The sequence below is a fragment of the Colius striatus genome, chromosome 8 (assembly GCF_028858725.1).
Source record: "Colius striatus isolate bColStr4 chromosome 8, bColStr4.1.hap1, whole genome shotgun sequence".
Lineage (NCBI taxonomy): Eukaryota > Metazoa > Chordata > Aves > Coliiformes > Coliidae > Colius > Colius striatus.
The window spans coordinates 18,855,982-18,879,082 of record NC_084766.1 but is presented as its reverse complement, the minus strand read 5'-3'; the positions used below and the strand labels follow the sequence as shown (position 1 = coordinate 18,879,082).

The 23,101-nt window shown below is 42.0% G+C and overlaps 1 protein-coding gene across 10 annotated transcripts in view; it reads left to right on the top strand.

The window, feature by feature from the left end:
- The window catches only part of MARCHF8 (membrane associated ring-CH-type finger 8), an 88,444-nt gene extending 66,268 nt beyond the window's left edge, over positions 1-22,176 (top strand). For 9 of the 10 annotated variants that reach the window (XM_062000896.1, XM_062000897.1, XM_062000893.1 and 6 more), the window contains 5 exons: positions 8,510-8,589; positions 8,893-9,738; positions 11,640-11,820; positions 17,105-17,252; positions 19,658-22,176. In XM_062000896.1, coding sequence (XP_061856880.1) covers positions 8,510-8,589; positions 8,893-9,738; positions 11,640-11,820; positions 17,105-17,252; positions 19,658-19,962 — 1,560 coding nt within the window. In that variant the 3' untranslated portion in view covers positions 19,963-22,176. The remainder of the gene's footprint in view (positions 1-8,509; positions 8,590-8,892; positions 9,739-11,639; positions 11,821-17,104; positions 17,253-19,657) is intronic. The other variant, XM_062000904.1, reaches the window with a different exon arrangement.
- The last annotated feature ends 925 nt before the right edge of the window (positions 22,177-23,101 follow it).

Here is a 23,101-nt window from a genome sequence, read left to right as displayed (position 1 = left end):
CTGTTTACCCTAAGCCAGCATTTTTTCCAAGAAGTTCACTGGTAAATACCTTGTGGTGTTTTGACCCTGGCTGGATGCCAGGTGCCCACCACACAGTTCAATCACCCACCTCCTCAGAAAGCCAGGGAGGGGAGAAAATAAGATGAGAGTCTTGTGAGTTGAGATAAAAGCAGTTTAATAAGGAAAATGCAAAGCCACGGGCATGAGAAACGAAGCAAAGCAAAATAAGCTGTTACTCTCTACTTCCCATTAGCAGCGATGTCCGGCCACCTCCTGAGAAGCAGGTTGCTTTGGAAGGCCAAAATGAATCATGCCCCCTCCTGCTCCTCACCCGGAGTTTATATTGCTGAGCTGATGTCATATGATATGGAATATCTCCTTGATCAGCCTGGGTCTGCTGTTCTGGCCATGGCCCCGCCCAAGATCACAGCTATTGGTGAAGGTGGGAGCAGGAATGCTGGAGGGACAGCCTCGATACTGTGTGAGCAGTAGCCACAACATTGATGTGCTATTGGTACACATTTTTAGCTACCAACAGAAGGCACAGCACTACAGGAGCTGCTGTGGAAGATCACCACCATCCCAGACCCACTGCATACCTTCATCATACAAGCCACAGAGAGAAATAGTCAAGCTTTATAGAAACTTTATCCTCTAAATATAGATAAAATTGACCCTAACATACTAGTCACTGAGAGCAGCTAAAAAAACGTTTCTCACAGTAGTGGTAATTGATGCCCTCTACTCTCAGAATTGTGCTTGCAAGCAGTTTAAATAAGGTTGCTAACAAAGCTGGTCTCTAGACACTTATCCTCAAATTGTGTATTGTTTAGAGTGTCTGATATTTTCTGAAACTGATGATGTGGTGTATGGGAATATCTTCAGGTGATCTATGTCATGTGTCATCTGATTGCTCTGGAGGGCCGATTAGTGTAGTAAGGAAGCACTTTGTAGTCTTATTTTTGTGGCACTCTGAGGTAAGTGTTGAAAGCATTAATACTGGCATCTCAGCAAGAGAATCAAAAGCGCAATCCTTAAAAAATACAAACATTTTGTCTTCTTTAAAGGCCTATTCCGTTTTATCTTTTGATCAGAAGCATGCTGTAAAGTATTAAATTATTCTTTGGCTGAATGGCAGCCAGTGCAAACACAAAAATGGTAGCCTAAGCTTGCTATGAAATTTAAAATCCATTTAGGCTCTTCATCGGCTTGGAACAGATTTAGAAAATCATATGAATACACGTGTCCACTATTGGCTAAAGCTTTGGTAGATTCAGTGAGCATTTGTCTATAGAAAGCAGTCCAGGTTTTTCAGTGACAGAGCTTAGCTATCCTGTAGTTTATCAGATGACCAAGGCTTACTGAAAAGAGCTGCTGCTCAGAGGTGTTCTATTCAGGTACATAAGCCTGGAAGTAGTTCCTTAAAATAATTTTTTAAATTCGTCTACTGAGCTGTTGAGGAAAAGATGTGAAAAAATATACAGTGTGAAGATTAAGGTATGCTTTCTTCACCACCCACAAGGGCATGTGATCTCATCATGGGGCACAGTGCAGTTATGTTCATAAGTAGTGTAATAGTCTCCCTGTGTTGTGATAAATCCTCTCTCCTGGGGCTGGATTCTTATTTCATATAGATATGAGAGTGCTCTGAAAGAGGAACCTGTAGGAATTTCCTTTCCTCTTTTATTCTCTCAATCCATTAAAGATATTTTTGGAAGATTATTTAAAGTCAAAGCTGTATTTTTTTCTACTTCTTCCTGCAGAACCTACTCAGTTGTTACTGGGTTTGGTCAACATTAATCCTGTTCTATAGGCAGGTTGAATTGTGCCTGGGGAGATTTTGAAAGGACGGATAGCCTCCTTTTTCTAGAGCCTTTAGCTTTGGTATCTCTAGAGAAAATTCCTGCCAGAATAGTCCTTTATATATCTTTAGGAAAAATGAGGGGAAGCTGACTTCAGCTTCACTCCTAGTTTCTAGACAGAATTTTAAGAATAGTCATATACATTATATAAAGTATGGAACAAAGTTCTTTCAGCAGCTGACTGCTGGTTCGTATCAAATTCTTGCCAAAAGTGTTGATCACCCTGAAAATTTCAGATGCTTCTTCCCTATATCTTCTTCTTACCCACTCTCCCCACCCCACACAGTTGGGGTTTTTTTAACCATTTGCCTTGAATATGTGCTGGAAGTCAAAATGGAGGATACCAGAAGTTACTGATGTTTGATCCATCCATATTATTATTTACGAAAAGCTTTGACAAACAGCCTGTCAGCAGGGCTGTTTGCCCTTCACAACATCCACTCTGTCTGTAGGTGGCCTCTTCTGGCTATCTCAAGTGTCAAGTTAGTACACTCCTCGTGGCTGGTTGGTCTTGTTGCACTGTGGCCTGGGTGTGCTAGTTCAGCTGGAGGCCTTGTTTGGCATGTGTGGAGTTAAACAGCCAAGTCTGTTTCACAGATGAGCTTTGGAGACTGTCGCTGCAGTGCATTTCAGTGAGGCTCATCAGTTAATATGTACATGCAGTGCAGCACTTTCTGAAAGCGTAAAAACACGTATCTCCTGTTGCAAGCAACAGGACTAGAGGAAAAGGCCTCAAGTTGCACCAGAGGAGGTTTAGATTGGATATTAGGGAAAATATTTTCACTGGAAGGGTTGTCAAGCATTGGAACAGGCAGACTGCCCAGGGAAGTGGTTGAGTCACCATCCCTGGAGATACTCAAAAGACAAGTAAATGTGGCACTTAGGGATTTGGTTTAGTGGCGGACATGGCAGTGTTAGGTTAACTGTTGGACTTGATGATCTTTTCCAATCTACTTAATTCTCTGATTCTGTGATATGTGTTGTGTCTTGGTAGATGACTGGAGCTAAGCAGTTACATTTGTTCTGCAGTGGCTCTAGAGAAATGATGAATGTGTCCCTTGGGTTTAATCCCTGCCTGCCTTTAGCCCAGGCTCAGGACTTCTCAGCATGGTAGAAATAACTGAATTTTGCCACTGTAGATGAGACAGGGCTGGGGCTGCCCCTGTGAAAGGGGCAGGGGAGGTGAACGGGACAGGGGTGGCACAGAGTCAGATTTTCTGGGTTGCTTCACAGTTGTCCTGTCCCTACATGGAGACTATCCAGCTTAGCTATGGATTACCTTGCAATGACACTCAGTCCTTTTTTTCCCAAGATCCCCATCACTGTTGTTTTACTTCCTAGATCACTATCTATACCTAGGTCCTGCCAGAGGAACAAATACAGGATGGTTGGTCTTGACTTCTGTGTGTAAACTAAGAGAGGAGCAAAGCCTGGGGCTTTCATTGCCTCTGTACCATTCAAGATGCCTGCCATGTCCATATCTAGCAGCAGCTTTGTGCTTAAATACACATTTAAGTAGTACCTGTGTGAGAGAGATTAAATAGCTCTTTGGCAATGAGTTCTTCTAATGTACAGGGTATGAAAACTGTCCCTCCGATTCTGTCTTTCCTGCGTACTTTTGCCACGTTTACCACTGTGATAATACCTGGAGAGAGAAATTTGATTCAAACAAAACTCCCAGTGGCCCTTTGCAGTAGGCAGCAGTGTGATCTCAGTGCTGGAAAAGCATCACAATGCAGGGAGATTGCTGGGGGTGGGGGGATTAAAAGAAGCAAACCTCAGTCACTGGGGATGCTTGGGACAGGACAGCTCTGGGGCAGTAGTGGGAAATGCCTCTACTTGTAGTCAGCACCTGCTATGGTTAGCTGTGTCTCTCATCCCCAGAGGTGATAGTTTGAGTTGTCTCAATGGAGAAGACCATCACTGTACTCCTGTTGTTCCTTAAAAGGGAATGAAGGCAGACAGAAACTGCTTCAATGATCTAGTGGCATCAATGGTCTAGACATCTTTTAGCAACAGTCTTTTTGACAGCAGGTGCAGCTGCCTTCTAGGATATTTATTGCTATTTTTTTCTTTAGCCCAGCAGAAGAGCATAGTTTTGAAATGGGTTCATCACAGTATAACATAAAGGCAAACCCAGAAAGTGCCAGGTTGGAATCTGGATTGTTTTGATAAATTTATATTTGTCTGAAGCTCCTTGTGCTGCAGTTCCTCCTGAGTGAAAGACTTAAAATTGTGCTTCTTTCTCTGTCTGCCAGGGACAAAAGAGCACAATTAGGCTCAAGTACCACAGACTTGAGAATTGCCAAAGGGCAGGAAGAGCTTAATTGCCACTTGTGGTCCAGGACAAAACAGACCAGGCTACTCTGCTTGGGGAAGAAAACAGAAAATAATTTAGTCCCCCACCAACTAAAGCATAACCAGAAAACCCCCAAACATAACCACACAAAATAACACAGAGTGCTACAATGATGAACCCTCAGAGCCCTGACCCCAGTGTCTTTATCTCCTCCCCCTCTGAACGGCTCAGAGGGGCAGGGAGTGGGCATTTCAGTCAGTCTTTTCCTGATGGCTTCTGCCGTTTGTCTCTTCTCAGGGCAGATGGGCTCCGTACCAGTCCTCCCTGATCCTCCGTGGGGTACCTCACACACACAGCAGCCCTGCACGGGCTGCTCCAACATGTGTTCATCCCAAAGGCTGCAGCTCCTCTCTGCCTCTCGTGTGGGGCTGCTCTGCGGCGCGCAGGCTCCAGCACGGCCTGTGCCATGGCCACCTCCTCACAGTCTCTCACCTGTCCGGGCGCACTCACACGGAGCTGCTGGTGGCTCTCAGCCCTGCCATGGCCCTGCATAGGTTGCAGGGGTACAACTGCATTCTCACCATGGGTTGCAGAAGTGTCTCTGATCTGGTGCTCCTCCTTCTCTGACTGTGGGGTCCACATAGTCACCTCCATCTTGTATCACTCTTACACCTCCTGCCAGCACTTCAAATTCCCATCCCTAAATAATGATGGCAGAGGCGCCAGATTGGCCCAGCTGGGCCGGAGGTGGGTCTGAACCCAGGAGCCAAGAACTCTTTATTGGGTCTTCACTGCAACTCGCTCCCCCTGTTACCAAGCAAAAGCAGCTCCTTGCTAAACCGTGACAGCTCTGTATGTGTATAGAGCTTAGTTATGTTAGTTCTGGGTCCTAAGTTGAGACTTCTGTGTTTTTTTGTAACACAAATCATAGGACCACAATTTTATTCCTGTTTATGTGGCACCTAGAAATTAAGAAGTTTGCAGGTATGGGGGAAGACTTTGCTTTGCTTTCATCAGACTTCCAATAAATGGAAAAATTTTTCTGGAGTTAGTTTTCTAACTTCTTACCTTCAATGAATAATTTAAGAAGATTTTTAGTTTGGCAGGCCCTGTTCTTTAAAATGAGATATAATTGCTAGTAGTGTGGTGCAGCCCAGAGTGAGATGACAGCAACTGTACCCCAAAGTGCCATCTTGTAATATACGCAAGCCTTTGACATGTTCACTATGCCTCACTTCAAAGATGACTCTATTTTCTGGGTCAGAATAAATTTTTTGGCTTTTGGTGTGCAGCATTTAATCGCAAGTAGGTAATCAGAAAAGGCTGAGTTTTCTCACCAACAGTTTTCTTATCAACTGTTCATGGAGTGGGGGCAGAATGAGAACAACCAGCTGTGGCAGCATATAGCTATATAAACATATGCATGTATATCTATATGCAGGCAGACACATACATGTGTGTGTGTGTGTGTATATATATATATATATATATATCTTCCTGATGGCAACCCTGCAGGGAGTAGTAGGCTTCCAGGAATTGCTTTCTTTGGAGTCACTGTGATTATCTGAGCACCAGTGCAGAAGCCCACACTTTGACCTCACTGAATTGCATTAGATGGGAATGTCAAGATACACAATTAGCTAACTGTTGACTTTTAGCCCTGAGCTATTTTAGGCAGCCTGTCAGGCTGACTGTACAGGGTAGCTCACTAGCACATAGCTCCAAGGCATGTCTTTGGAGGTGATATTCTTCCATGCAAAGGGCATCAAAGTGCATGGATTCAGCAAGTGATTCTGGGGTTAGAAAGGTCAAATTCAGGCTGTCAAGGCTCCATCACATACTGAGCATGGCATAAACCTTCTGTGGGTAGGACTAAACCTAATAGTGCTGTCACTATCATGAGTAGCCAGTTCAACCAAAGGTGCTGCTACTTGGGAGTTCTGCTCCAAGGGTGTTAAGGATGATGTTTGTTTCAGAAACTACAGAGTGGTCAAGGCTTTGATTGCTTATTTTCCCAGCCTCTTCAGAGCTGAGCCTTGTGTGGGAGCAACATCAGAGCTCTGACCACCATTCTGTTGCATTCACCCATCACATTGCCTCTTTTTTGCTTTATTCTGTTAGTATTTCTTCCTTTCTGTGGCATCTCTCTACCTGATAGCTGCTGTATCTGAGTCGATAAACCCGTACAAGCTGTGTGGACTGGCCAGCATCGGCTGCATGCAAAGAGAGAAGAGATGGAAGAACTTACTTCTTGTAGCTTATGTTTTGCAATGCTCCTTTGTCAATGAGTTGGACTTCACCATTTGAGGTTCATTGCTCTAGTGGACTGATGTTCCTCCAGCACCTGAAGCTAGGGAAATAAACAGTCTCAGTAAGTGTTTAGTTTTACCTCACTTCACTATCCTAATCTGATTAGCAATGCAGCTATCTAAATTGTTTTATGAACAAAAAGCATGAGAGGAAAGGGTTGCAGACTGAGAGAGTGGAGGCTCATTGAACTGTGGCTTTTGGTAGAAGCCACAGCTTATGTTAGCTTAAACCAAGGGTGGGGCTGTACCTCCAATATTTTTTGTTCCACTCTGGTGCTTTTCAAAGTGTGTTGACTTCTGTTCATATTTTGGTCACATTTGTATCATATATAAAGATGGAGCAAAGGACCTCTTGTTTTGAAGCAGGAGGATAGGAGAACAAGGACATGTGCCTCAGATGGGAGGTTTTTGCAAGCTATCCTGAACAGTGCTAGAAGCATCCCAATGGCACCTGAGACATCCCATTGTGAGGCCAGATACATTGCGCTCTGTAGTGCTGTTGTCTAGAGAAACAAAACCTTGGCAGATGATTCCTGTAACACAGAAGGTGATGATTGTATCTGTATTTATAAAATAGCATGTGTATCCTAGTATACCCATCTACTGTGTGACAAGGAACCTTGCTTTTGGTATGAGTGTAAGAGCCAGCAGTGGCCTTGTTATATAATAGGAGCTTTTAATAAATTAAGTATAGAATAGAAGAGTCATGAGACGTGTGTGTGTGTGTGACACCACAACCAGGGATTATCAAAGTAGTGATGACTGAGCTAGCTCTGGCATCTCAAGCTGAATACAGGGCTGGGTACATCATGCTTCTGTGGCAACACACCTTTCATGACCTGAGGTCTCACCTAATCTGACTTTGTGCACTTGCCTGGCCCAAGTCTGTACTGGTTTTGGTGCAGCCCAGCATGGTGTTAACCCTTCTGCTGTGCTGATTGCATTGTTCCTTCCTGGGTTTCAGGCTTTGCTTTGCAGATCAAAAGAGCTGTAAAAATTTGTTTGAATTTTGAAATGCAAGTAGTGTTTTGCAGTGGTGGGTGAACTACATGGCTTACCCAGCAGCTGTGGAACACGGGAGAACCAGGTTCTTTATTACAAGGTTATCAACACAGACCTTTTCCTCAGTAAAACCTCTAGGAAAGTTAATAAGTGTCTGTTATTTACCCACGGAATATAGCAGTAGAAAGGCCTGTTAGTGTAGCCTGTCAGGTCTTAAATCCGAGGCAATACATTCTTACCATATTGATTTTAGAGTCTTATCTATTAAGTGTTAAATATACCTAGAGATTAACACTGTTTTTCTTTTTTTTCTTTCTTTCTTTTTTTTTTTCCTAGTTAGTTCAGCTCAATTATGAATTTTTCAGTTATTCAATTTCTCACTGTTTTCTTGTTGGGTCTTATGACTATGACTGCATCCAAACTTCTTCAAGTAGCTGGAAGACCCTGTCAGAGTAAAAGCAGGATGAAAGGCCTTGCAAAGTACATAGAGTACCTCAGGGAGTGGTCCTGTTTGGCAGATGGGGCTCATGCACACGTGCTAGTACAGAAAATAAGTCTCCAAATAGCATTTGAGTTACTGAATTACTGAGGGTTCTGTCTTGTGAAAAAAGCACTTCTAATCACTTGTCATCATTGTAAGCAGAAGGATTAACTATTATGTGGTAGCTAAATTCCAAGTAGTCTATACACACACCTCCATCTAATTACGCTAATTACTATAGCATTACTATTTTCCTGAGCTATTGTTCTGTCCAGTGTTTGACGACTGGTAAGTTCTGCTCCAGAGAGAGCTGCATCTGACCTTGGAGGAAAATGTTTCTGTTTTGATTACTGCTTTTTGCAGGATGAGGCTGTGCGACCTTTCTTTCTAGCCTTTGACAGTAGTCACTTTCTTGCAACTAGCCCTTGAACATCTGATGTAGAGAGATATCTGATTGCATATGCTGTTTAACCTTAAACGTGATAGCTGTGCATATCAAACTCTTTGGCTTGTGACTTGGTTTTTTGTTTGTTTGTTTGTTTGAATTGCATTGCAGGCTGGAAGTCCAACCTCTATCTCTGCCCCTCAGAGCTTCCCTCGGACTTCTGTTACACCATCAAACCAGGACATCTGCAGGTAAAGTGTGTGATTTGCATGGTTACAGTGAGGCTTGTGCAAGGTTCAAATTAAGAAAAAATAAAACCGAAAAAGTATGTCTATGGTAAAGTAAGAAATGTGGGGTTGCTGTATGAACCATCCCATTTGTTTGATTCAACTGCTGTCTAACACTGCTTTGTTGAATCCCACTGACTCTTTGGCCCTGCTACATTCACCATTCCCACACTAGCCATAATTCCAATTTCTTCACTTTTAATTATATGTGTTCTCTTTTGTAATTATTTTACTTTCTGTGCTTTTATTCCACTGTTGTGCATGCAGTTCCAGTGCAGTGTTTTCTGAGTGTTGTCATCACAGTCCAGTGCAATCTGCTGTTGTCTTGAAAAATCCTCACTGCCAGAGCCCTCTGACACAAGGGGTCACTGTGACAGTAATCTGTCAAGACACATTACATTCAGCAAAGAGAAACTCCCATGGGCAGGATCGGGACCAGGCATGCAGATCTGCTAAGAACGTAAAGCCCACCCGCACTCTGAAATTCTCCAAGTCCCTCAATGACGTGGACCAGAAGGCGCAGAGCATCAGTGAGTGCTTTGACTACATGGAACGAGCACGCTCAGAAGGCAAATTAACCCCGGCTCAAGAGCAGTGTTTAAGGATTAACAAATTTCATCTTAAAGACAGGAAACCACTGAATCGCAGGCCTCTTTCTTTTAGCAATTCTAAGCATTCCTGTATCCCTTCTCTTTCCAACTACCCGAGTACATCGGGAGGAGCAGGGAACCACAGTGCTGTACATATCCCCTTGCTGGAGGACAAAGTGGACCATGACACCTCAAGGAGCAAAAAACTGTTGCGTTACCTTTTCTCCTTCTCCCACACGTCAAGCATCAGCAGCCTTCATAAGTTCCATGAACTGGAGAGCTATTCCAGTCACTTCCAAGTTGAGAAGTCCTCCAGCATGTTGGTGGAAAGCACAGACTTCTGCTCTGATGAAATGGGAGACGATGATGTCTTTGAGGACAGCACCTCAGTGAAATTGAAAACTAAAGAGAAGCGGGCACCGCTCTGTTCAATTGAGAAGGACAGTGACCTTGACTGCCCTTCTCCCCTCTCAGAAAAATTCCCTCCTCTCTCCCCCGTGTCCACGTCAGGGGATACCTGCAGGTTGGTTTTCCAGAGAACCACCAACCTTCAAACCCTCCCACATGCGGTGGTGACCGTTCTGCTTTCCCCTGCCTTTGTGCCGTTTGTCTTTTCTTTCACCATGTCACTTTGCTTTAATGTGTGTGATTTGAAGCATGCAGTCTTCTCTCTGCTGTCCTGCACCCCTCTGATGCACTTAACAAGGCTACTAAGCAAAATAATTTCCTTTGGAGTCAAATAAATTCTGTTGTTATTTGTTTCCAGTTTGGGGTTCTTTGATGGCATTTTTCTCTTCTCAGTGCCCGTACTGGGGATATCACGAGGGAATCAGCTATGCATACTAAAGGCCAAGCTGAATAGTCGTAGCTTTTCATGAGTAATGTGCTGTCCTGACAGTCACTTCTGGTTTGGTCATATAGTGAGGAGTCAGGAGGAAAACAGACTGTTTCAAAATTGCTTCTGGGATCAGGCCAATGTAGGTCTTTTTCCTGCCTTTTTTTGGTGTTTTTATCAGAGTTTGTCCTGCCATGCTTTTTTTTATTTGTAAAAGACTTTCTGGATGCCTTAGTTGAAAGTGGGATCTGAACACTGAGTGTTAATGGTGGACCTCTGTGATGTACTTAATGTGAGGCCTAAGTGTCCTTGTTTCAACAACAGCAGAGCATGCATAAAGGTGGTAGGAGCAGCTCTGGACTGTCTTCATAGTGACTTGTCAGCAGGTGTGCCCCATCCCATCTCCAAAATGTAGCTGAGAACCAGAAGTCACCAAGTACAGGAGCAAACTTCCTATACCTCTGCCTAGCATTTTACTATTCTAGTCTTTCTCCTCCCTGACAGCACTTTCTAAAGCTGGTTTTGCTAGTGCTTGCCAATATTATTTGATTTCCCTCCTCATTACCAACAAAATCTAGTTCTGTACTGGTTTGTCATCAACAAGATGCTGTTGTAAACCACCCACTCCTTCGTTTCCACTCACCAGCTATCAGCAAGGTCGCAAGAGGCAAAATGCTACTCATCACTAAGAGAATTTCAGTAATAGACAGAGATGGCAGCATGCCAGGGGGTACTTCACATAAGCTTAGTAATTTACATTCATTCCCTGAGCTCCTTACCATCCCCTTTCCAATTCATGACCACTTTCACACAGTTAGAAGGACTTAGTGGTGTTTAATACAACCCAAAGGTTGTGCATAAATTTAAACTGGAAATCAAATGCCAGAACCTGGTAAAAACACTATATCAAGTGTCCTTACTGTCTGCACAGTTAGGCTGTAAGGGAGGTGGGGATTTTTGCAGAGCTGATGCTGCCTTAGCTGCTCTTGCAAAGTCAGAATTGGAGAGAAAACCATTAGACTGTTTGGAGTTAGGTGTATTTTGGGGAGAATCAGTGCTGGATCTGTCTCTTAGCATCTGGCACAAGAAATAATAGCTTCTGCAAAATCCAGGCTGTCTAAATTAACTCTTCATGATACTGGAGTGGGCTATTTCAGCTTTAGTTTGGGAATTTTGTTTTGTCTTCTGTTTCAGAACGTAATCCATGAGTAGCTGTACCTCTGCATATTTTGTCTTGGGAAGTGCTGACTGATCTATTTAAATGCTATTTTCAATTAAATGCTATTGTTCTAGATGAAGTGTTGGCATTTCTTATGTTGGTTTTTTTTTCTTCTGCATACTTCATTTCTGTCAGGCTCTGTGTGTCCACTTCAACTGTTAGAAAGCAGCTGTCTAGTTAGCAGTGTCTGTGCTCAAGTATTTGTGCCTGTGTTATGTGCTTGCTCAGCAATGGAGTTTTTTGGGTTTTGCTCCTTTGTGGAACACATTCCCTCGATATGTATGTCTTGTGTGATCACAGATAATACATACCTCTTCCACATCCTTTCTGCTTCCTCTTCTCCTAATGAGCAATTTTGCTTCTGATTCAGGATATGTCACTGTGAAGGAGACGATGAGAGTCCTTTGATTACCCCCTGTCACTGCACGGGAAGTCTTCATTTTGTGCACCAAGCCTGCCTGCAGCAATGGATCAAGAGCTCAGATACACGATGCTGTGAACTGTGCAAGTATGAGTTCATCATGGAGACAAAACTGAAGCCCTTGCGAAAGGTAGGCACAAGACCTACTTCCCCAAGGAAATGATTCATTAAACCTTTCCAACTTCTATGATTCTATGATTCTATGGAACATAGATCCACTCTGAAAAGAGGCTATCCTAGCCCATGAGCCGACAGAAACATAATGAATACATGGGGAACTTAGCAAGTCTGGTCAGTTTTATATAGGTGGAAAAGGATTTAAATTAACACTCAGCCTAGCAAATTCAACATCAATGGAATCCAGCTCTGAGAGCCTGTCAGTTCTCTGTCTGTAAATTACATTCATATATACATACACATATGTCGTGGTTTAGGCCCATCAGGGAACAAAGACCACGATTAGCCTCGAGTACCGAAGAGGCTGAGGATTGCTCGAGGGCAGGGAGGGCTTAATTGCCGCTTAAGGTTCAGGACAAAACAGACCAGGACACTCGGTTTGGGGAAGAAAACAGAGAAACAATTTAATGCAACATCAACTAAAACATACCCCCAAAAACCCAAAACATAACCAAAATGAAACAACACAGAGTAATACATCAATGAAGAGTCCAACCAGCCTTTTTAAGAACACCTTCTTGCCACCCCTCCCCTCTTCCCGGGCTCAGAGCCCTGATCCCGGGGTTTTTACCCTGTCCCCCCCTGAACGGTTCGGGGGGGCAGGCAGTGGGGGGTTCAGTTAGTCTGTTCCCGATAGCTTCTGCCATTTGTCCCTCCTCAGGACCGGCGAGCTCCACACCAGTCCTCCCTGCAAGTCCGTGGGGTAACTCACACGCATGGCAGACCTGCACGGGCTGCTCCAACGTGCACGTATTCCAAAAGCTGCAGCTCCTCTCTGCCTCTCGTGTGGGGCTGCTCTGCGGCGTGCAGGCTCTCCAACACGGCCTGGGCCATGGCCGTCTCCCCACACAGTCCCTCGCCCGTCCGGGCTCACTCACATGGAGCTGCTGGTAACTCTCGGTCCTGCCATGGATCTCCATAGGTTGCAGGGGCACAGCTTGCATTCTCGCCACGGCTTGCAGAGGAGTCTCTGGTCTATCACTTCTCCTTCCTTCCTCCTTCTCTGGCTGAAGGGTCCGCGTGCTCGCCTCCATCTTGTATCCCTCTTACACCTCCTGCCTCGCATTCCGAATTCCCGTCCCCTAAATAGTGATCGCAGAGGCGCCAGATTGGCCCAGCCGGGCCGGAGGTGGGTGTGAACCCAGGAGCCGGGGGAGAGTCCGCAAACTCTTTACCAGGTCTTCACTGCAACCCGCTCCCCCTGTTACTAAGCCAAAAGCTGCTCCTTGCTAAACCAGAACAATGTGCATGCAGCAAACTGATGGTTTTTCTTTCTTTCTTACATTTTAGAGCTGATGCACAAAGGTATTTGCTCTGCAGCTATCCTTGTATTTTTAAAAAACAAAACAGTTTTGTGTTACTGTTATTTGCTTTGCTGCTCCAAGATCCACATGTCTTTTAAATTCCCTTGAAAATATGAGGATTTCAGGTTAAACTTACTTTAAATCATACATTCTGAGTGTAATCTGGTTAAAATTAGGAGCTTTTTAAAGGAGCAAACTCTTTTCAATGAAAATATTACATTTTAACTACAATAAGGTTCACCAATAAATGTGTTTTTACCTTTTTTTAGGCTGTGAATTACTAGATTTGAGTACTTCAGGTATTAAATACAAACTTGTTTACATAGAAAAATTATTTTTTTATAAAAGTACTGTTCATAAATGCAGTGATCTAGAGCGTCCAATTTTTCCATAGTTAATAACAATAAGTGCAGTCAGTAACTAGAATAAATGAGAAACTTTAAATTAAATTATGATGAGCCTAAATCATGTAGAGTGGGAAATCTGGACTACAGCCATCTGATAGCTGTTATGAGAACTTGTCCAGTTCCTAAAAGTGACTCCTATCAGACGACAGAGCATATTTCAAACACCTCTTAATTTGTACAGAGAGGCACAATCTGCAAAGATATAGTTTAACATGTCCAGTTGATAGGACAACTGTGGTGAATCCCTGCCTTCTAAGAACTGCATATTTTTCCCTGGTAGTCTCCTGACACAGGGCATAGTGCCTCTGAGCTGCAATATTGGTCATCATAGACTGTTATCTGCATAGAGAATACTTTGCACAGCCCAGACATAGGACAGTAAAGTCTATGTCTGAGTCGAGAACCCCAAGTAAAAAGAATTGCTAGAGTTGGCAGTTTTCTGCAGGTTTTTTCTGTGCTTTCTCTGTCTGCAGTGGACAGGAAATATTTACGCTGTTGGGCACCTTCAGAAATGAAGCCCCAGCACCATTAACTGCATCTAAACAGGTCATCTGTGGGAAAGAGACCAAATGTCAGAAGGTAGGGACAGAGCCATAAACAGAAGAAGGAAGAATTTATGTCTTAAATATGTCTAAAGAGCCTTTTTAGAGGTTCAGCTGCAGCCAGAAGATAAACTGCCTCTGTCTCTTCAGTTCAGCCTTTATGGTATTCTGTTAGTCAGGAGAAAATAGTCTGTAACTGGTAATTACAAACAGAATGGGTTAAATAATAGGGCTTGTGCTTGTCTGTAGGGCGGAAATGGAATTAAACATCTTGCGGTTGTATCACAGCATTGGCTGTTCAAATACTAAGTTACTAAAGAAAGAGGATGAGAAACAAAGCATGTCATGGTGCAAGTGAAGACGAGGAGATTTCAGTGGAAAAGAAAAAGAAGAAATTGAATCTAATTTTTCTGCTGATTTTTTTGTTGAAACACTTCAAAAACCCAGAATTGCTGACTGTTTTAACTGGGAAATGCCACATGCTGTGTCATCAGAATAATGCAGCAAGGACCTGCAGATCCTAATTTCCTTTCTGAGTTAGTGCATAATTTGCAGAATATCTTCTCTTTTGCTGTGCAGTCATATCTTTTGAAGAGATGAGGTAGTATGGTTGCTGTGGTGGCTATGAAGCCAGCAGTTCACAACAGATATTGTCCAGCAGAGAAGCTCAAGCTGTGGAACAGAAAAGAGAAATAGAAATTAGTCAAAGCAAAAGTCATCATGGCTCTGTAAAAGCATTCCCAAATAGATTTCACATACTTTTTGATAAATTAACTAATTTATGCTTTCTATCAAAAGTAAACACCTTTGTTTAGGTGAAAAAGTAATTTTCTGTTTAAAATAGAGCATCCAAGGGGAATGGTTTATTCCAGTCTAAGAAGACTGAAAGAATACAGTGTTCTAATATGACATGAGTCTAGCATGGCATTGCTGTAAGTCTTCAGTTCTTATGCCATGATGATATTTGGATGCCCACAGACCACAGAACCTGAGATGTGGCTTGGACTGGCCAAAGAGACTTTTTTTTTTCTTTTTGACAGGACAAATTGGATCACAAAGTCCCTGTTTCATGTTTTAGTCATTCTTGTAATTGCAGCAGGGGAAACAATAATTCAACATAATGGGTGATTGCAGTCATACCCATCAGGTCATCCTCACTGTCTTCCACAGTATTCCTTATTTTCAAGATACACTTTTTCTACAGATTATTATAGGACACATCAAGTGCACCTAGAAACATATAGGTGTGTACAAGAAGTTTATGGGCCCCAGCATATATTTTGTGAAACTGTGAGAAAAGCCCATCTGAACTCTGTTCCAAGTAGATATGCTGAGGGATGTGTTCCCCACGTGGAAAAACTTTCATCATATGCACAGGGGAAATTTGGGGAGGTGGGGAAGCCAAACAAAAACCCAGGCTTCTGGGAGTCTCAGGTGAATTTAAAAAAACCCAACACGTTTTTGAATAATTCCTTGCATATTAGAAGTATATGTACGACTTGCTTGGTTCCTTTGCATTTTTCCTAAATGCCAATGACCTGATTTTGTGGTTTGTATTTGAGTTTTATAAACATTATTGATAGATGAAGGTCTGGAGATTTCATTTGCTGTGACCTTTCACTTACAAAAACTGTCACCCCAGTCCTACTGTGTATTCATAGGACATTGAAAGTAAAATATGGGTGCCACTATTGTAAGTAGTGTTCAATGTGAAAACTCAGTGAAACTCTCAGAGGTAGGAGGTGAGAACTAAAGAGTCTTGACTGTGCACCAAAGGACTCTAGCAGAGATCAGCACCAGGTGTCTTACATACCTTGGTCGATTGGATGGTGTTCCACTTCTGTTGCAGTGTGGGATTGAATGCCTGCCTGAGCGAGGGTACTCTTTGCCACTCACAATGTTCAGCTGTGACTCTGAGTACCTGCTGTTGAATGGGGAGCACAGAAAAGAGCAGCCTTGCTTGCACTGCATGAGGCCTCACATGGGGGTCCTCTGTGCTGGAATTCGAAATTATGAATGATCTACACAAGGATGCAGATAAGCAGGCACTTCTTTATTATGCAGCACTGGGGAACACAGAGGATATCTCCTCCAATTGTACTCCCATGATAGTTAAAATTTTCAAGGGTTTTATACATTTTAAACAAAGAACTACATCTGCCAACAAAAGCATGCATTAAATGTCCATCTTTTAATTTGCCCTTTATCTTGATTGGCTCCTAACTACTATAAAATTTCTTAGTATCATAGTGATTGGTTAAATGCTAGTAGAAAGATATCAGTCCACTCACACCATCCACCTGCATTGGCAACAGCTAAGTTTTTCCTAATAAACATGTGCGCTAGGTATCTTGTGATTATGAGGTTATAGAAAACTAAAGTAACAATAGTTATTGTATTAACCATTTGTTTAATAGCTTGCCACACATCACTGCTAGAGGTTGTGTCGCTATGACAGAAGAATCAGACCATGAAGGGCCACCTGGCAAACACTATGAGGAAAATGAAGTGAGACCACTTTTTTGCAACTCCTGCAGTTTTTTCAATTTAAAGGAGTACTTCAAAAATTGCTAGATGATTAAATTATTTGCAAGTGCTTAGCTAGTTAATTAAATTATTAGCAAGTGCTTAACAAGTGTTTAGCTAGTTAGTGTGGTGTCAGGTTATTGACTAAAATAATCTTGTATCTGCAACAGTCCTTCATGGGTGAACAGGATGCAATGAGGCTGTGCTGAGGCTGCAGGCAGGAGCTGAACACGAGGTACCCTTGATGCCAGGATGGCTCCCATCACAGCAGGGCAGACTGCCAGCCCTTGCACAAATGCTGTGGTCAGAGCAGTAAAGCCGTCTGACTTTTAAAATCCGTGTTAGTAGGAAACTGCTCTCCTGCCTGGTTTTTGTTCTTATCAATGTTCTCATTTTATACTCTTTAGTAACTAAAAAAAAACCCTAATCTCTTGCTCTGCTTCTGGAATTCTTGCCAGTGGGAGAAGCTGCAGATGACGTCCAGTGAGAGGAGGAAGATTATGTGCTCTGTAACATTCCATATCATTGCCATCACCTGTGTCGTGTGGTCTCTCTATGTCCTGATAGACAGGACTGCTGAAGAGATTAAACAGCGACAGACTACTGGTATGTTAGTTGCTTATCTTCCCACTTATTCTCTTGGAATATATATTTATCTTGAATGTAGAGGGGATGTGGTGCTTAAGTGTGCCATTAATTTTTATAGCTGTGGTCAGCTTTAGCCTGAGATTGGATTAGTTTAAAAGTACAACTCTAAAACAATTTAGTTAAATCAGTGTAAATTCATCTGAGTGCTTTGTAAGTCTACTTCAAGTCAATTTAGTTTGCATTTGTGAAATGCACAGGTAAGAGAGCTAATCCCCTGTAGCCAGACACAAAATTGCACTGACTTAGCAATTTCAGTTTTGAATTGAAACACTTTCTGAGCAGATACAGCTGTAAGCGTTTGTTTGCTGCTATGGCTACCTTTTAACTGGGAAAAGCTGGAACAATTTTTAAAAAGAGAAGAAGAGAAACATAAATCCAAATCTTTGAGGTAAATCAACAGGGTTTTCTTTCTATTCAGTCATCTGTGAGATGAGTAAGTACAAGTGTCCTGTGAATGCCATGTTAGACTGGAGAAATTTTAATGAGTGGTTGCGCCTGAAGTGGAAGAATTTTGGGTTGATTCTTAGGACTCCAGCTCACATGACTGAGGTCAGGTGCACTGCAATTCATGTAGTGGCTGCCACCCTACTGCAGGGATATCTTAACTTCTTAAATAGTACGTTTGCTTCGTATGCCAGCTATAAGCTTACCAAACTGAACTCTGCTTAAACAGGTATGCTGGCCTGCAGATCTGCACCTCATAGAACTATTTCTCAGGCAGCTGAGCTGTCCCTGAAGGTGGGGATAGAAGGAATGGAGTATCTTCCAAGGCTGGGAGCCATTAGAAGGCAAACTGTCCTTGCCTACAAAGCATAGCATTTCAACTGTGTGCAGATGGAAAAGGTTTTGCTGGTGATTGAAGAGCATCATCTGGGGAGGTGGATAAACATCAGTAAACCTGCAGATCCACAGAGTTGTTACAGACTCTTGAGCAGAATCACACTTCAAGCAGATTTTCTGTCCTTTCTCATTTGAACTGTAGTTCTTTACATCAGTCAGGAAGCTGCTTTGAAATATGTCTTTTAGTTTCTGTTCCATCCAATCTTATTTCTTTTGTGTATAGTGAAAATCTTTAGTTTTAGTGTAATGTTTCCATATGATAGTGAAAAGCATAAGCCTTCAAAGGTTATCATCTCCAGATTGTTTTAGCCAATACATATATTAGATGAACATGAATAGAAGGAATAATGTGAATATTTAGTATGTGTTATAGTGCCTTCATTACTCTCCTTTTGGATTCTGAATCTGGGGAGTGCTCTAATGAGCTGGTAGATGCAGGGAGTGTATGTGGATATACATTCATGTCTGCACAGGGACAAGCATATGCTGTCACTGCCTATAGATGGCATCAGATAGCTCACCTTTGAATCAGAGGTTTAGATATTAATCATGGGTGGGATTTCATCAGTAGTCACACTGAAGTGTCCTTTATATTTTGAGACTCAAATATTTTCATTCCTCGCACAATACTATGCATTTCCAAAAGAGTACTAGCCCGTGTCTTCGTAAGAACTTTGAAGACTTGGAAGGCCATGATTTTATTCTCTGAGAAATTTGACAGTGGATGATTCAGCATGGTTTCATATCTGTCTCATAATGCTGCTTATCTTAAAGGAGGAGAGAGGCTGGGTGGATGCAGGACTTGTGTAAGCAAAAGATGTATGGAATGAATAGGCTCTCATTTAGAAGTAGTTGATAGAGATGTAACAAAATCCAGTGTCTAAAAGTTCAAGCTAGACAAATTCAGGAAGAGTAATGGTGATCATTTTTTATGATGGAAGCTTGCCAGAATGCTTCAACATCTCCAGTGCAGTTTTGTATCAGAAGAGATGCTCTAGTTCAACTACAAGTAACTGGGTCTGATGCAGGTTAAATTGTCTGTTCTGCATAACAAACATGAAGAGCAAGATGGTAACAGTTGTTCTCTTCTGAGTTTAAAGACACCATGTACTGTGTGATCACAGAGTGGAAGAGGTTCTTGAGTCACTCAGTTGAGTCTCCTGATGTGAGAAGGAAACCATGCCATAGAATCCCTCCTGTAATTGAATCCAATTTTTGTTCAAAAGCATGTGGAAATGACTAAATGTATGACTGACTATTGCCTAGTCTCAGACACAGAATCAATTATTTTGTTTTTTCTCTGATGAGGGAGAACAGATGATGTGATATGTGAAGCAGAAGTCTGCATGTGTCTGACCTGCATTAGAAAAAAAGGCTAAATAAAAACCACGAAAATAGGAATAGCTTGTGTGGCCCCGACTCTTTGATAGTTTCCTTACAGGATGTTTGAGAGATCCAATGTAGTCCAGCCAATATTGACCAGGTTTGTTTTGCTGCTTCTTTTTTTATTTTTTTTCTTCCAGGGATTCTAGAGTGGCCGTTTTGGACTAAGCTGGTGGTTGTGGCTATTGGTTTCACTGGAGGACTTCTGTTCATGTATGTACAATGCAAAGTGTATGTACAGCTGTGGAAGAGACTTAAAGCTTACAATCGAGTAATATATGTACAAAACTGTCCAGAAACTAGCAAAAAGAGTATTTTTGAAAAACCTGCACTAATGGAGCCACACTTCGAAAGTAAAGATATGCTTGGAGTTCACCATTCAGACACAAACTCTTCACATTACACAGAGCCAGAAGACTGTGCTGCAGAAATCCTTCACGTCTGATTGCTGGGTTGGACGGGTGTTTCTGTATGTCCTTGAAGATTTAAAATATCATTGTTTACTGCAAACTGCTCTACCTTTTTAAAATTGGCTAATAGCTGAAGGCTGGCGGGTAAATTTTTTAACATTTGGGTTTTGTTAGAATTTTTTAACATTTGGCTTTTGTTAGAATTTTTTAAAATCCCTTTGGCATATCTGTCAATATCATCATGGCTGCATACTTCACAACATTTTGTCTCTTGTACTGGCTGATCAAAGAGACACAGAACACTGGGTGGAGTGAGCATTTGGTTTGATTATCAAGCAAGCCACTAGTCTATCGTCATCAGCTTCATGGAGTCTGTTACTTTAGAGGATGACTCTAAATGATTCTGGAGTATGTGTAGAGTGGGGTTTTTTTTGTTTGTTCTTTAATTGTGATGAAGGAGATTTTCCCAGACATTGAGAAATGAGAGAACTAGAGTCTAATCTTCCACTAACACTGCCACTAACATTTTGTCTTAGGCAGCAGGTGTAAAATTTCACTTTACAGATTTTGATGAGACTTAAAAAGCATATAGCACTTTTAAAAATCTTTATTTTGTATGTAGTATGTATTATCTAATGAGAATGAAACTTGAAAGAATGTGTCGTTTTCAAAACATTTCTTCATGTTTTACCCCATCTATTCTTCTGGAACATAAACCTCTTGCCTTATAAAAAAAATTGAAAATCCTACCTGCAATTTCTGACACATGGCCACAATATCTTACTAAACATAACACTAAAAATCTCTGCCTCTGGTCTTCCTCTGAGGAGTAGTCTTCTTCAAAGGAATTGCACTTGTTGACTTGTATATGGGGAGTAGTGGATATGTATAGTGTTTGTTTCAATGCATAATGGTTTCATTGCTCTGTTTTGGCTTTTTATTTTTTCAATGGGCCAGCCAACACACCTGCACCTCTATACCTGGTGTAATTATCATTCCAAACTATTGGAAAAGAGTTTATCACTGCATCAGTAAAAATGTGAGCTGTTATGGATAAAAAAGATACTTAGTCAATACAGCTGCAATTGGTTTTCCTTCTTTAGTGCTGCATCATGTGTTACTTACCTAAGAATTTGACGTTGGCAGAAGAGATGCTTAGGTCAAAGTTTAGAAAGTAGATATTGCATGAATAAGTTTAAAAATACCTGCCTGGTTTTGGCCCTGATGTGATGCATTACATGTCCAGAGAATAGTATTGTCTGTGCTTTTGAATTTGGGACTGGCTTTTTAATCAGTCAGCCTTAATGAGAGAGACAGCTTTAAAATCAGTTTGCAAGGCTTTATACAGAATTGCCCAAAGCCTAGGGTGTCTCCTATTAATTCACTTGACCAATCCTTCACTGAAACACTGTCCAGCTTCAAGCTCTCATTTAACCAAAGTCTCCGCCATATCTGGAGTAGAAACAAAGCTCCACAAGAAGTCAGCACACGAGGCCTCTGCACTTGAAAGATAGCTTTGTCTATCTGAGCCCTATCAATGTCTCCATCAAGGTGATGATTATCTTCTGATTCATCTTAACTGGAGTTGCCTGGACTTCTTAGTTAAGTAAAAGCTTCTGTTTACTTGAGATACTGAACTAAATCCCCAGCTCCGGTTCAAGTTTTACTTAGTCTTTTTCAAGTACAACGTTCCTGGGCAAATTGTTTTCATAACAAAAGTAGTTACTTTTAGACTTCCCAAAGAATAACAGTAAGAGATCAGTCATTTCTTCCTTAAAATGTAATGTAATTTAAATTATAAATTGGTATCTTAAGGCAGAGAAGGGACTATGGTAAGAGAACACACACCTGTGGTTTCTAAGAACTGTTAGAGGAAAAGTGTGTGTGCCTGTGCATATCTCGTGCTTGAATCTTAATAGCTGTAATCTTCATGAACAACATATTGTTCTTTAGATGTTTTAAAATACCCAGACCTCTAGGCAGTCCTAGCAAAGCTGCCCTTGCATGGGTTTGTGTACAGTGGCAGGTGTCAGGATGTTCCATGCTTATCTGAATCAGACACACAGACAAACCCTGCCTACCCTGCTAGTATTAGGGCGGTAGTCTCCATGACCATAGTACACACATAGAGTTTGATGCCTATGCCTGCCACAATTTAAAGTGCAATTACTCAGGCCTTTTCCTGAACTCTGCTGTGGGTGATCCTCTTGTAATAGAAATTAGATAATACACTGTCTTGTTTTGTTTTCTGTTGTGTTCTGTGAAATCATTTACTAGACAAACTCAGGTGGGCTAAATATCAGGTCTTGCACACCTTCATTGTGTTCTGAAATGCCCAAGTGCACAAGGCTTGTGTGGCTGTGAGATGCTGATGTTACAGCTGCAAGATATCCAAAACCAGCTGTGTGCATTCTCATTCAATCAATGGCCAGCAGGTGAAATGAAAGCAGCCAAGTACTAGTATGAAACCTACTTGTTCTCCAGCCCACGCCTGAGAGGCACTGACTGATGTTCTGACAAGTGCTAGTATGGCATACTGCAACATGCTGGTCTTGTTTCAGTCACCGCCATACATGATTCTTGGTGAAACTGTGAACTGTCATTTGGAAGTTCCACATGGCATATGCCAGGTAGTGTTCAGTGTATTCAGGATACTGAAGGCTTTGCTCTGCCCCTGTGTATATTAACTTGGGAAGAAGAATCCTCTCCAGCAAAATAATACAGGGAAAATATTTGCAGATGGAACTGTTTTAGCCAATGTTTCTGCTAACTGTTCCCTCTCCCAGCTGGTCTTTTCTGAATGAAAATTAAGGTAAATTATTAAAATTATAAACTCTTTATACTGCTTAGGAATGCTTATACCAGGATGGGTTGCAGAAGAGATACATCTGTCAGGGGTTTTCATTTATGCTGGTCACATGCAGATTCTTGTTTTAGTTAACGCTGAGCTTCTGGAGCTGCAGTTCTCTGCTTCTGCATTGTGCCATCAGATGGTGTGAAAAGGCTAAATGGTGCTTTCTCCTTCTTTCTCTTCAAGGAGATACTGTTGACCTATTTTCAGCTTCCAGCTGTGAGACACCAATGCTAGCTCAGATGAGCTCTGTCCTTCCCACCCAGATGGCAGTAAGGGAAATAACCACCCTCTCTCATGTAAGGCTTTCCAACACTTCCTTC